A 13,530-nucleotide genomic window follows, 5' to 3' on the forward strand; every position below is an offset into this window, starting at 1 on the left:
CACTGGGACTGTGTATAGCACCTTGGAAGAGTGTAGAGTGTACTGAATGATTGTTTCCCCCCAAGGTTCAAGCACTGTCTTCCTGTTGGCCCTGACAATCATAGCCAGCACCTGGGCTCTGACGCCCACTCACTACCTCACCAAGCATGACGTGGAGAGACTAAAAGCCTCGCTGGATCGCCCTTTCACAAATTTGGAATCTGCCTTCTACTCCATCGTGGGACTCAGCAGCCTTGGTGCTCAGGTGCCAGATGCAAAGGTAAGGCTGCTTTTCTCCTGGTGGTCAGGGTGGTTCAGGAGAACCTTCATCCCCTCACTATATTCCTTTGGGGTAGTTCAAAACTAACTCTTGCTCATTTGAGGATAACCAAGGTTAATCCAATATAAGAAATATTTGGCCGGGCGTGGTGGCTCACGCCTGTAATGCCAGCACTTTGGGAGGTCTAGGCAGGTGGATCACGAGGTCAGGAGTTCGAGACCAGCCTGGCCAATGCAGTGAAACCCTGTCTCTACTAAAAATAGAAAAAATTAGCTGGGTGTGGTGTTGCATGCCTGTAATCCCAGCTACTCAGGAGGCTGAGGCAGGAGAATCATGTGAACCCAGGAGGCAGAGGTTGCAGTGAGCTGAGATCCCGCCATTGCACTCCAGCCCAGGCAACAGTGTGAGACTCAGTCTCAAAAAAAGAAGTTTATTTCAGTTTGACAGATCCGTTTTTGTTTTTGTTTTTTTGCCTAATGTATGTTAAGGATCATACCAGATCAGTTATTTTTAGTGGGATGTCAAGAAAAGCAAGCATAGATCATCTAGAAACTTTTACTTCAGCTCTGGGAGTGAGACCGTCCAATACCACATGTACTTACTAAGTGCCCCCCTATGTGTGTGGCTAATAATAAGGGAATTCAAGGTGGAAGGCACTCACATGTATTAAATAATGGTAGTCACTACATCAGGCAATTTTGATACATGTTTTTGGACTTCTGGTGAGGAAAATGCATCATGATTAAAACCTTTCCTGGATTCGGGACAGTCTTTTTTTTTTTTTTTTTTTTTTTGAGACAGAAACTGGCTCACCCAGGCTAGAGTGCAGTGGCATGATCATGGCTCACTGCAATCTCTGTCTCCTGGGCTCAAGCCATCCACCTCAGCTTCCCTAGTAGCTGGGACTACAGGTGTGCACCACCATGCCTGGCAATTTTTGTATTTTTTTGTTGGAGACGGGGTTTTGCCATGTTGCCCAGGCTGGTCTTAAACTCCTGGGCTCAAGTGATCCGCCTGCCTCAGCCTCCCAAAGTGTTGAGATTACAGGTGTGAGCCACCACCTGACCAGGAACAGTCTTAAAGTGAATTTACATTTTATTCATTATAGTAGTATGGACAACTAGACTAAACAATTTTCCTTTGCCAAGTTTCTCATATCTGCCTTAGTTTTCTTTGACTGAAGAACAAATTACCATAAATATAGGGGCTTAAAACACCACCCACTTATTGGCTTATATGGCTTATAGTTCTTTATTTTATTTTATTTTATTTAAGAGAGGGTCTCACTGTGTTGCCCAGGCTGGAGTGCAGTGGCTATTCACAGGCATGATTTTTTTTTTTTTTTTTTTTTTTTTTTTTTTTTTTTTTGAGACGGAGTCTCGCTCTGTCGCCCAGGCTGGAGTGCAGTGGCGCGATCTCGGCTCACTGCAAGCTCCGCCTCCCGGGTTCACGCCATTCTCCTGCCTCAGCCTCCCGAGTAGCTGGGACTACAGGCGCCCGCTACCACGCCCGGCTAATTTTTTGTATTTTTAGTAGAGACGGGGTTTCACCGTGTTAGCCAGGATGGTCTCGATCTCCTGACCTCGTGATCCGCCCGCCTCGGCCTCCCAAAGTGCTGGGATTACAGGCGTGAGCCACCGCGCCCGGCCTCACAGGCATGATTATAGCACACTATAACCTCGAACTCCTGGGCTCAAGTGATCCTCCTGTCTCAGCTTCCTGAGTACCTGGGACTATGGGTGCATCCCACCGCACCCCGCTGTTAGCTGATAATCCTGCAGGTCAGAAGTCTAGACAGGCTTGCCTGGGCCCTCTGCTTAGTGTCTCCTGAGGTCACAGTGAAGGCATTGGCCAAACTGGGCTCCTCCTGGAAGCACTGGAGAAGAATCTGCCTCCAGGCCCATTCATGTTGTCGTGTTGTCAGCAAAATCCAGTTCCTGTGGTTGTGGGCCTGAGGTCTCCATTTCCTTGCTAGCTGTCTGCTAGGAGTTGCTCTCTGTCCCTCAAGGCCATTGGTATTTCTTCTCACATGGCCCCTCCACCTTTAAACCAGTAATGGCATGGTGAGTCCTTACTCTTCAGTTCTCTCTGACTTCCTCTTCAGCCACCAGCCAGAGAAAACTGCTATTAAAGGGTTCACCTGTTTGGGTCAGCCCACCTGGATAATCTCTGAATTGTAAGGTCAGCTGACTTGGGGCTTTAATTATACCTGCAAAATCACTTTATAACAGTTCCTAAATTTGTGTTTAAATGAATAATCAGTGGATGGAAATCCAGGGGGAGGAGTATGAATGTCTTTAGAATTCTGCCTACCATTTCTTGTATTAGCATGGAAATGACTCCAAATCTGTAGGGACTTTAGGCATACACTACTGCACCTGGCTTGCTGGATGGAGTGTCTTCAAGCAAATATCAGACATATTGTTGTACTTGTATCTCTTATTCTATTTATTTATTTATTTTGTAGAGATGAGGTCTCGCTATGTTGCCTAGGCTGGTGTCATGAACTGACCTCAAGCAATCCTCCTGCCACGGCCTCTCAAAGTGTTGGGATTACAGGCATGAGCCATTGTGCCTGACCAACAGTAATTCTTTAATGTCATTTAATTCTCAGTCTATGTTCAGTTATCTTGAGTTATCTCAAAAGTGTTTTTTACAGTTAGTTGGCTTAAATCAGGATCTAAAGAAGGTCTACACATTCCATTTTTTGCTGGTATCTCTTAAGACTCTTTTCACCGATAATAGTTCCCATTCCCTTTTTTCTCCCCATACCATTTATTTGTGGAATAAGTCAGGTCATTTGTCCTGGAATATTTTACACATTCTGCCTTTGATTAATTGTATCTTCATGATGTTTTTGAACATATTTCCCTATCCTTTGTATCCCTGTAAACTGATAGTTAGCTCTTGAGGCTAAATTATATTCAGGGTTGGTTTTCTTGGTGAAAATATTTCACAGGTGGTGCTGTGGACTTCCTATTAATAGATACATAATATCTGGTTATTTCACTTTTAGTGATGATGAAGTTGTAAATTAAGGTGTTGTCAGACTAATCTGACAACTTATAAATAGTATATAGTAGGGATTTGTTTTTTCATCCAGTCTGATAATTTCTACCTTTTGATTGGGGCGTTTATTCCATTTATTTTTTTTTAATTTTAATTCTTTTTTTATGTTTAAGATCAATCATTTATGTTTAATTATATTGTTGGGTTTACATCTGTCATCTTGTTATTTGTTTTCTATTGGCTTACCTGTTTTTCCCTCTCTTTTCCTGTCTCATTTTTTATTTTATTTTGTTTTATTTTATTTTTTTGAGACAGGGTCTCACTCTTGTCGCCCAGGCTGGAGTGCAGTGGTGTGATCTCTGCTCACTGTGACCTCTGCCTCCCGGGTTCAAGTGATCCTCCCATCTCAGCCTCCTAAGTAGCTGGGATTACAGACGCGCACCACCATGCCTGGCTAATTTTTTGTATTTTTTGGTAGAGATGGGGTTTCACCATGTTGGCCAGGCTGGTCTTGAACTCCTGACCTCAAGTGATTTGCCCTCCTCGGCCTCCCAAAATGCTGGGATTACAGGCGTGAGCCACTGCGCCCAGCCCCTTGATTATTTTTAAATATTCTGTTTTATATCTTCTATTGACTGTTTAGATCTAATTTTTTTTTAGTGTTTGTCTAGTTTTGTTTAGAGATTTTAATATGCATCCTTAATTTCTCACGGAATACCTTGAATTATTATTTTGCCATGTCACAAATAGTAAAAGAACCCTATAACTGTATTTGCATTTAAACTCACATCATTTCTGCTATCATTGTCATACTTTTTGTTTGTTTGTTTTTGTTTTTGAGATGAAGGCTTACTCCGTCGCCAAGCTGGAGTGCAGTGGCGCGATCTTGGCCCACTGCAACCTCCGCCTGCTGGGTTCAAGCGACTCCCCTGCCTCAGCCTCCTACAGGTGCACGCCACCACACCCAGCTAATTTTTTGTATTTTAGTAGAGACGAGGTTTCACTATGTTGGCCAGGATAGTCTCGATCTCCTGACCTTGTGATCTGCCCATCTTGGCCTCCCAAAGTGCTGGGATTACAGGTGTGAACCACCGTGCCCGGCCCATTGTCGTACTTTTTAACCTTCTTTCAAGGATCCCAGCCTTTTCTGTCTGTTGTTCAGTGTCTCAATTTCATATATGTCATACAGTTTCATAGTTATTTTTGGTAGGAAGGGAAGTTCAATATATTTAATTCTGTCAAGGGCAGAATTGATAGTCCCAATTGGTGTCTTTTTTTTTTTTCTCTGAGACAAGGCCTCGCTCCGTTGCCCAGGTTGGAGTGCAGCGGTGCAATCATGGTTCACTGCAGCCTCAAACTTCTGGACTCAGGTGATCCTTCACCTCTGCCCCTCGAGTAGCTGGGACTACAGTCACCTGTCACCATGCCTAGCTAATTTTTTTTTTTTTTTTTAATATTTGTAGAGACGGTGTTGCCATGTTGCCCAGGGTTGTCTCAAACTCCTCGGGTCAAGCCATCCTCCTGCCTCTGCCTCCCAAAGTGCTGGGATTACGGACGTGAACCACTGTGCCCAGCCTCCAATTGATGTCTTTTTTTGTTGTTTGTTTGACATGGAGTCTTACTGTCATCCAGGCTGGAGTGCAGTTTTGTAGTCTTAGCTCACTGCAACCTCTGCCTCCTAGGTTCAAGTGATCCTCCAGCCTCAGCCTCCCAAGTAGCTGGGACTACAGGCATTCTCCACCACGCCTGGCTAATTTTTGTGTTTTTTGGTAGTGACAGGATTTTGCCATGTTGGCCAGGCTGGTCCTGAACTCTTGACCTCAGGTGATCCACCCGCCTTGGCCTCCCAAAGTGCTGGGATTATAGGCGTGAGCCACCCCTCTCAGCAATTGATATCTTTCAATCCATTTCAATGGTTATCCTTTTTGGTGCTCAAAATATTCCATTTTTGCCAATGGGCCAAACTGTGTGTGTGTGTGTGTGTGTGTGTGAACATCCATTCATTTACACGTTGGGTACAACTGGTTTTCAGTTTAACTATAGAGTTAAATAGTTACTAGACTGGCCAGAAAGCCTAAAGTACTTACCAACTGGTCCTTTACAGAAAAAGTTTGCTAATCGCAGCTATATGAGATCCAGCTTACTCAAATTTTTTCCTGACAGCCAGCTCTCCGTTTCTGCCCAATGTTTTCTTCCTGTGTGTGACTCTATTAAAGATACAGACGTTTCCTCATGATTACACTCTTATAAACCCTAAAGGTGAATATACCTCCTGATAAAATTAGTTCTGCTCAAAAGTAAGAGTATACCCATCAGAGTCAGTTAACCCAAGCTTTTAATTCTGGCTCCACCTCTCTGAAAAGGGAGTTATGAAGCCTACCTCACTGAATCATTGTAAGAAGAAAGTGAAATTACAGTATGCCCCTCAAAGGAAATGGTAGCTATTATCGTTCTTACATTGAAAAGGTTTGCTTCTATTTATACTTTGTTTAGGTGAGTTCAGACAATGCCTGGCACAGACACAGTGCGAATGCAGTGCCTTTTGTAGTGATGCTTCGTACTTCTGCTCTGGTTTTTGGTGTTGTCTTTAGAGGCCCTGGGGAGAGAGAAAGAGCAAATTGACTAGAGGTTTTGTATTGTGAGGTATAGGAGATAACATTGGAATAGTAATGTTAACCTCTGGCAGGATTTGAATGCAGGATGAAAAGTTTCTCCTGAAGGTTTTCAAACTTGTGTGGAACCACAGGATTCAGTGTAGGGGGTCACGGAGGAATGATTTGGAGTTCTATAGGAGATTTAGGTTGAACACATACCCCCAAAGCTATTCTCTGCCATCATCACAAGTTTGCGGGATGTTGGTTAGGGCTGAAGATGTAGATTGAGAGGCATCCGGCCAGCTGCCATGCAGTGTGACTTGGGATAATTACATGATTGGGCTGGCTGTGGCTTTATGTTTACAATACAGATGCTGAAGTCAGAGTGGTTGCCTTCAAGGTGTTAACTTCAAAACTTCACACCTGAGTCACCTGTGCAGCTTATTTAACCTTTCAAAATTGTTCTGTCATCGGTAAGATGGAGATAATAATACTCAGCTCACAGATAATGTGTGCAGGGTAGTTAGCACGTTGATGGCATGTGGTAATACGTAGTATTACCCTTATGAGTAGTATGACTATATATAAATAGTAGTAGCAGTTGGTACACATTGATTGAATTTTTTTTTCAGACTGTCATCCTCACTGCTTAGCATACATCTGACACACGGGTGTCTAACAAATATTTGAACTGTAAACTTTAGCTCAATCAAAATGGGAGCTCTCTAAATGTGCCTGCTGATCAGAAAATAAATAGGTTAATCACATACTCCATTCTAATTGCTTATGAAATATGCTGTGTTGATTAGGTGGTGTGTGCATTATAAGTAATGGAAGAAAGGGAGTTGTATGCATGTTTCAGAGCTGTTGAATTTCCTCATTAGATGTGCAAACCACATAAATCCATTGAGAGATTTATGTCATTACTGTCACTTCCGTATAGTGGTGCATGTCCTGCTCAGCTGTTGCTGCCTTCAGCTCAATAGAGAGAACTCCCTGGGCTCCCCTAGATACACTGTTGCCTATTCTCACAGATCGATATATTTGGAGAGATTTTGGTTATTATCTCGTAAGAGGTTTTAGCAGCAAAACTGGGAGAAATGGGGTTTAATGAGAATAGAAACTATGGAGACAGCAATGTGGAATGAGAGTTGATTTTAGGTGTTATAAAGTGTGAGCATCGGCTGGGTGCGGTGTCTCAGGCCTGTAATCTCAGCACTTTGGGAGGCTGAGGTTGGTGGATGCCTTGAGGTCAGGAGTTCGAGACCAGCCTGGCCAACACAGCAAAACCCTGTCTTTACTAAAAATACAGAAGTTAGCTGGGCATGGTGGGCATGCCTGTAATCCCAGCTACTCGGGAGGCCGAGGCAGGAGAATTGCCTGAACCCAGAGGCAGAGGTTTTGCAGTGAGCTGAGACTGTGCTGCTACACTCTAGCCTGGGTGACACAGCGAGACCCTGTCTCAAAAAAAAAAAAAAAAAAAAAAAAAAAGGCCAGGCACGGTGGCTCACACGTGTAATCCCAGTACTTTGGGGATGCCGAGGCGGGCGGATCACGAGGTCAGGCAATCAAGACCATCCTGGCTAATACAGTGAAACCCTGTCTCTACTAAAAATACAAAAAAATTAGTTGGGCGTGGTGGCGGGTGCCTGTAGTCCCAGCTACTTTTTTTTTTTTTTTGAGACCCTGTCTCAAAAAAAAGAAAGAGTGAGCATTTTTCATGTGAGTTATATTTATATAAAACATAAGCATGTCAGAAAGGTGATTTTACAGATATCATTATTTAGCTTTTTACAAGATTAAGAACATGCTGGGCACAGTGGCTTATGCCTGTAATTCCAGCACTTTGGGAGGCTGGGGTGGGAGGATCACTTGAGATCAGGAGTTGGAGACTAGCCTGGGCAACATAGTGAGACACCCGCCCCCCACCCCTGATTTCTGCAAAAAGTAAAATTAGCTGGGCACGGTGGCATGCACCTCTAGTCCTAGCTATTTAGGTGGCTGAGGCAGAAAGGCAGGGATATCGCTTGAGCCCAGGAGTTTAAGGCTGCAGTTAGCTGTGATGGCACCACTGCAGTCCAGCCTGGGCAACAAAGCAAGACCCTGTCTCAAAGAAACCAAATTAGTTTAAAAAAATGCCTCCCTTATAAAGCGTTGTGAGCATTAAATGAGATAATAAGTGTAAAGTGCTTAGTGTAGTGCCTGGCACATGATGAGTGCATATAGTAGTAAGTATATTTGTTTGTGGGTCAGGCACTAGTTCATTCCTGGGGATAGCAGAGAATGAGGCAATCCTTCACGCAGTAATCATTTATGGAGCATCTGCTGTGTGCCAGACATTGTGCTAAGTGCAGAGAAGACAAGAGAGCTCATTATCCATTGAGAGTACCGTAATACAGTGCTGAGTGCCAAGAGGCAGACAGGCTGTTTGTGGAAAGTACCATGGGAGTCCAGCAGAGGGAGCCGGCACTCACCCTGTCTGCCAAGAAAGCCACAATCTTGCACCGGAGTGCTGCCATCTGTGCTGGCTGCTGCAGGCTTCATTTGGTCACTCAGCAAATATATAGTGAGTTTCTGCTATGCACTAGGTATAGTGCTAGGCACTGGGGATTTACTCTTGAGCCATAAAGAGGGAGAGGGCCCCTGCACTCTTAAGAATATGTTGTCTAATAGCTGAGACAGGCATTAATCATGTAATCAAATACATGCACGAATATTTGCAACAATGGTAAGTTTTATGAAGGGGAGATATGTGCTGTTATAAATAGGGGATTTTATAGGGGTAGAATAGGGGACTTTGATTTGCCAGGAAAGGCTTTCCTGAGGAAATCTCCGAATTTAAATCTCATTGTGGGCTGAGTGTGTTGGCTCACACCTATAATCCTGCACTTTGGAAGGCTGAGGCAGGAGGATTGCCTGAAGCCAGGAGTCTGAAACTAGCCTGGGCAACAAAATGAGACCCTGTCTCTACAAAAAGTAAAAAAAATTATCTGGTGTAGTGGTGTGTGCCTGTAGTCCCAACTACTCAGGAGGCTGAGGATGGAGGATCGCTGGAGCCCAGGAGTTGGAGGCTGCAGTGAGCTACGATCATGCCACTGCACTCCAGCCTGTGTGAGAGGGCAAGACCCTGTCTCAAAACTAACAAAAACAAAACAAACCCCAAACCCAAAACTCAACCCTCTCTGCATCACCCTAATCTCACTCTACTCCTTAAGGGCAGGGACTTTGTCTATTTTATTTGTTGTGTATCCCCAATTCCTAGAACAGCACATGGCATGTGGTAGGCACTGAAGTGAAGGAAGATGTGATTGATCTGAATTCTAAAGGGAGAGGAGGAGTTAACTGTGAGACGAAGGAGAGAAGGGACTTCAGGCAGAGGAAACAGCCTGTGCGGAGGATAGAGAGCAGGTTACATTTGAGATTGAAAGGAGGAGGTGTGTGGAACAGAGTGGGAGGGAGGGAGAGGAGTGAGGCAGGCTGGGGCCAAGCCACAGTGCCTTGGCCCACATAGGAAGAGTTCTGATCTGTTTCCAATGAGCAATAGATTTTAAATAGCTAGTATCGTGATTCACCTTGCATTTTGGAAAGACTTCTCTCTTGCTTTTTGGAAGACAGACTATAGCAGGGGGCTACAGGGCAAGATTGAATGCAGGAGGGGTACAAAAGATAATGCCTGGACTTTCTGCTTCTGCTGCATGGATGGGTAGTTGGGCCATTCCATGAGACAGCAACACAGGAAGACAATGAGGTTTGTCTGGGAAAGATCACGAATTTGGTCATTACCATGGTGAGCTTGAAATACCTTTGAGTCATGTAAGTGGCTGTTGAGAGAAGTTTGGGCTGGAGGTACGGGTCTGAGAATTATCTGCATAGAATTTTGGGATGAAGCCATGGGCATGGATGGGATGGCCTAGGGAGGCAGGGGGTGGTGGGATGAGAGCCAGGCCTAGGAGCTGAGAAACAGCAGGAGAGCTCAAAACTGAGGGAGGAGCTGCCAGAGAAGTAGGAGACCCAGGAGGGTGCGGTGGCATCCCAGAAGGCTACGGGCACGCATGTTTCCCAGTGAGGACGTGATCGGTCTGTCCATTGTTGAGGAGTGAGCACTGGAAAATGTCCTCTGCTTCGACAATTTGGAGGTTGCCACTGGCCTGCTGGGGGCAGAAGCCAAATTGGAATGAGTGGAGGTGAGGACATGAAGACTGGAGCAGTGTGGCTGTGTGGGAAGAGAGAAGGTGGCACTGGAGGGGAGAGAAGGGTTGAGGGAAATTGTTGTTGTTGTTGTTGTTTTTTGAAAGTTTCGCTCTTGTCACCCAGGCTGGAGTGCTGTGGCTCGATCTCGGCTCACTGCAACCTCCGCCTCCCAGGTTCAAGCGATTCTTCTACCTCAGCCTCCCAAGTAGCTGGGACTACAGGTGCACGCCCCCACGCCTGGCTAATTTTTGTATTTTTAGTAGAGATGGAGTTTCACCATGTTGGTCAGGCTGGTCTCGAACTCCTGACCTCAGGTGATCCACCCGCCTCAGCCTCCCAAAGTGCTGGGATCACAGGCGTGAGCCATCACGCCCAGCCAGGAAGTTGTATTTTAAAATAAGTCTTGAGTTTTGTTAACACATTATAGGAGAAGTTGGATTGACGAGGTAATGGGCTTCCAGATGGAGAGACAGGGTGTACAAAGCCTGGAGGCTTCCAAGTGCTTGTTGTGCTTTGGGGCAGTGAGGTGCTTGTGCAACTGGAGCAGAGGTGGGTGGGGAAGTGCAGTAAGAAGCACCTGGGGAAAAGCCGGCCCAGTTAGAAAGGGTCTGGCGTGGGGCCCCAGCCAGTGTGTGCCTGGGCAGCACATCACAGTAACAAAGTCTGAAGAGATGACAAAGCACAGTCTGAGAGGCAGCCAGAGTAGCGGGGAGCTGTTTATGGAGGAAATAGGGGAGGGGAGGGCAGATGTCTTTTCTATAGGCCTCCGTATTTGATTAGGTTCAGGGAGTTGTAGGGGAAAACCTATGATGGAAGAAAGCACTGGTGTTCTTTGCTCAAGAGGGTGTTTGATTAATTGGGGTATTAGCACAGAAAGTTGGAAGAAAGCACTGGTGTTCTTTGCTCAAGAGGGTGTTTGATTAATTGGGGTATTAGCACAGAAAGTTGGAAGCAAGCAGATCGGGGGTGAACATTTAGGGGGCAGTTTTCAGCCTTCAGTCGGGAAGATGAGTCTAGAACGTTGGAGAGCAGCTGGAGTCAGAGTTTCCAGTCCCCCGACAGTAGCTGGCTGAAGCCTCAGCACTGGGTGGGCTCACTGAGCAGGCTGAGCATGTTCTGGGAGGTGTCCCTGCTTCTGCTGCTGTGTAAACTCTGCCGTCAACATCTTGGGCTTTGAAGCCACTGAACACTGGACTGGTTTACCTTGATTTGTCTTTGCAAAGTGTAGGAATGATGCTTGTCTTACTCCAGAATAGATTGTTTTTAGTGGGCTCTTGAGAATTGGAGGTTTTATAGCTCAGACACCAGAGCCAGGCTCTTCTGGAGCCAGGGAATTCTAGTTCCCCTAGTTAAAAGCTGAGTGACTTTGGACAAGTTACTTTGCCTTTATGATGCCTCAGTTTTCTTACCTGTAAACTTAAGGTAATAAGAGTGCCTGATTCATGAGATAGATAGGGGATTAAATGAGAAATGCGCATAAAGCACTTAGAACAGCGTTTGACACATTTTAAGTGCTCAGAAAGAGGTAATGATAGAGGTAGAAGTAGAGGTAGTCATTGTTTTGGGGTCTCCAGTGTTGTCGTTCCATTGTTAAAGCACCAGATGGCGACAAAGCACATATTTTCAGCTTCCTTGCATTCCCCTGCTTGGACTCCTTGAGTAGCTTTACTTAATTCTCTTCAGATCCCTAATTGATGCAAAGTGAAGTATTTTGTTTGTTTCCTTTCTCCCTCTGGCTTCTTTAAAACTTCTGGTTGAAACTCATTTGTTTTGAGACTCTTATTTAAATTTCATTCATAAAATTAAAAAAATGCTCTGGTTGGAGTAGCATGTACACACAGTAAAACATTGGACAATACAAAATAGCTGTTAGTGAAAGGCAGCGTGCTGCCCTTGCCCTCCACCCTGTCCTACTCTCCAGGAGCACCCCGCGCTTTTTTTTTTCTGGCGGGAGAGGAGTCTCACTCTGTCGTCCAGGCTGGAGTGCAGTGGCACGATCTCGGCTCACTGCAACCTCCGCCTCCCGGGTTCAAGGGATTCTCCTGCCTCAGCCTCCTGAGTAGCTGGAACTACAGGTGAGCGCCACCGCGCCCAGTCCCCCCCCCCCTTTTTTTTTTTGAGACGGAGTCTCGCTCTGTCACCCAGGCTGGAGTGCAGTGGCGCGATCTTGGCTCACTGCAAGCTCCGCCTCCCGGGTTCACACCAGTCTCCCGCCTCAAGCCTCCTGAGTAGCTGGGACTACAGGTGCCCACCACCACGCCCAGCTAATTTTGTTTTTGTGTTTTTAGTAGAGATGGGGTTTCACCGTGTTAGCCAGGATGGTCTCGATCTCCTGACCTTGTGATCTGCTCGCCTCGGCCTCCCAAAGTGCTGGGATTACAGGCGTGAGCCACCGTGCCCAGCCTTTTTCTTTTTTTTGAGACAGGTGTTGCCCTGCCACCCACGCCAGACTGCAGTGGTGTAATCACAGCTCACTGCAGCCTCAAACGATTCTCCAACCTCACCTTCATAAAGTGTTAGGATTACAGGCGTGAGCCACTGTGCCCAGCCAGCACCCACTTTTAACTGTTATTATTACCACATCTTTTTGAATAGCTGAATTTTATATTACTTCAGCCAAAATATTGGCAGTCTATTGATTTGATACTGTTTCTTGAAGTCGAGGAGAGTCGTAGTAGCGGGGGCTTGGGGATTTTGTGATGTGCTTCCTTTGTGCCAGTCACTGTGATGGGCATTCGGCAAAGTCTCTGATCTTGGGCCACTAGTCACTGGGGGAACTAGTAAGTGCAGTGTGGTACGTGCTTTGGGGGAGCACTTGAGAGGGTGGATACCTGGCCTCTCCTGGGAGGACTGTCAGGAAGAGATGAACATCTGAGCAGAGTTGAAGATAGGACCTGGTTTGGCAGGCAGGAAGGACAAGGAAAAGGTGCTCCCGGCAGGGTGGGTAGTAGGGTCAAACATGTCAAATAGCGAGAGCGTGGTATAGCTGCAGGAGGCTAGAGGGTAAGATTTTGGAGTTGGAGTTAGGGCTATGGTGATGAAGGCAGCATGGAGAGGGAGGGTCAGTCTTGAGGGCATTTCATGCTGTGTCAGAAGTTGGATCTTGTCTGAGAAAAATAGGGAACCACTGAAGGGTTTTAAAGGTAAAGCAACACGGTTACACTTGTATTTTGTGAAGATCAGTCTTGAAGCAGTGTGCAGAATGGATTGCATGGCTTTAGACCGCTTAGGAGATGACCGACTGGGACAATGTAGGTGAGAAATGGCAAGGGCCTGCTGTAAGGCAGTGACAGAAACTAGAGGCGGGACTGGGCCTGAGAAATGAAAAAGAGGTAGACTTGATAGGCTTGGAGGGGTGGGGAAAAGTCAAGGATGGTTCCCATGTTTCTGGTTTGGGTTGCTGGATGCATGGTGTTACCTATGCATGAGCTGGGAAGTCCTGGTGAAGAAATAGAAGGTTTTAAGCTCATTTTATTT

At 45.8% G+C, this 13,530-nt stretch overlaps 1 protein-coding gene across 2 annotated transcripts in view; it reads left to right on the forward strand.

Annotated features, from left to right (window-relative positions):
- Nucleotides 1-13,530, forward strand: part of RPN2 (ribophorin II) — a 62,527-nt gene that overhangs the window by 4,923 nt on the left and 44,074 nt on the right. For both annotated transcript variants that reach the window (XM_016937887.4, XM_016937886.3), the window contains exon 2: nt 66-259. In XM_016937887.4, coding sequence (XP_016793376.1) covers nt 66-259 — 194 coding nt within the window. The remainder of the gene's footprint in view (nt 1-65; nt 260-13,530) is intronic.

This window comes from Pan troglodytes, chromosome 21 (assembly GCF_028858775.2).
Source record: "Pan troglodytes isolate AG18354 chromosome 21, NHGRI_mPanTro3-v2.0_pri, whole genome shotgun sequence".
Lineage (NCBI taxonomy): Eukaryota > Metazoa > Chordata > Mammalia > Primates > Hominidae > Pan > Pan troglodytes.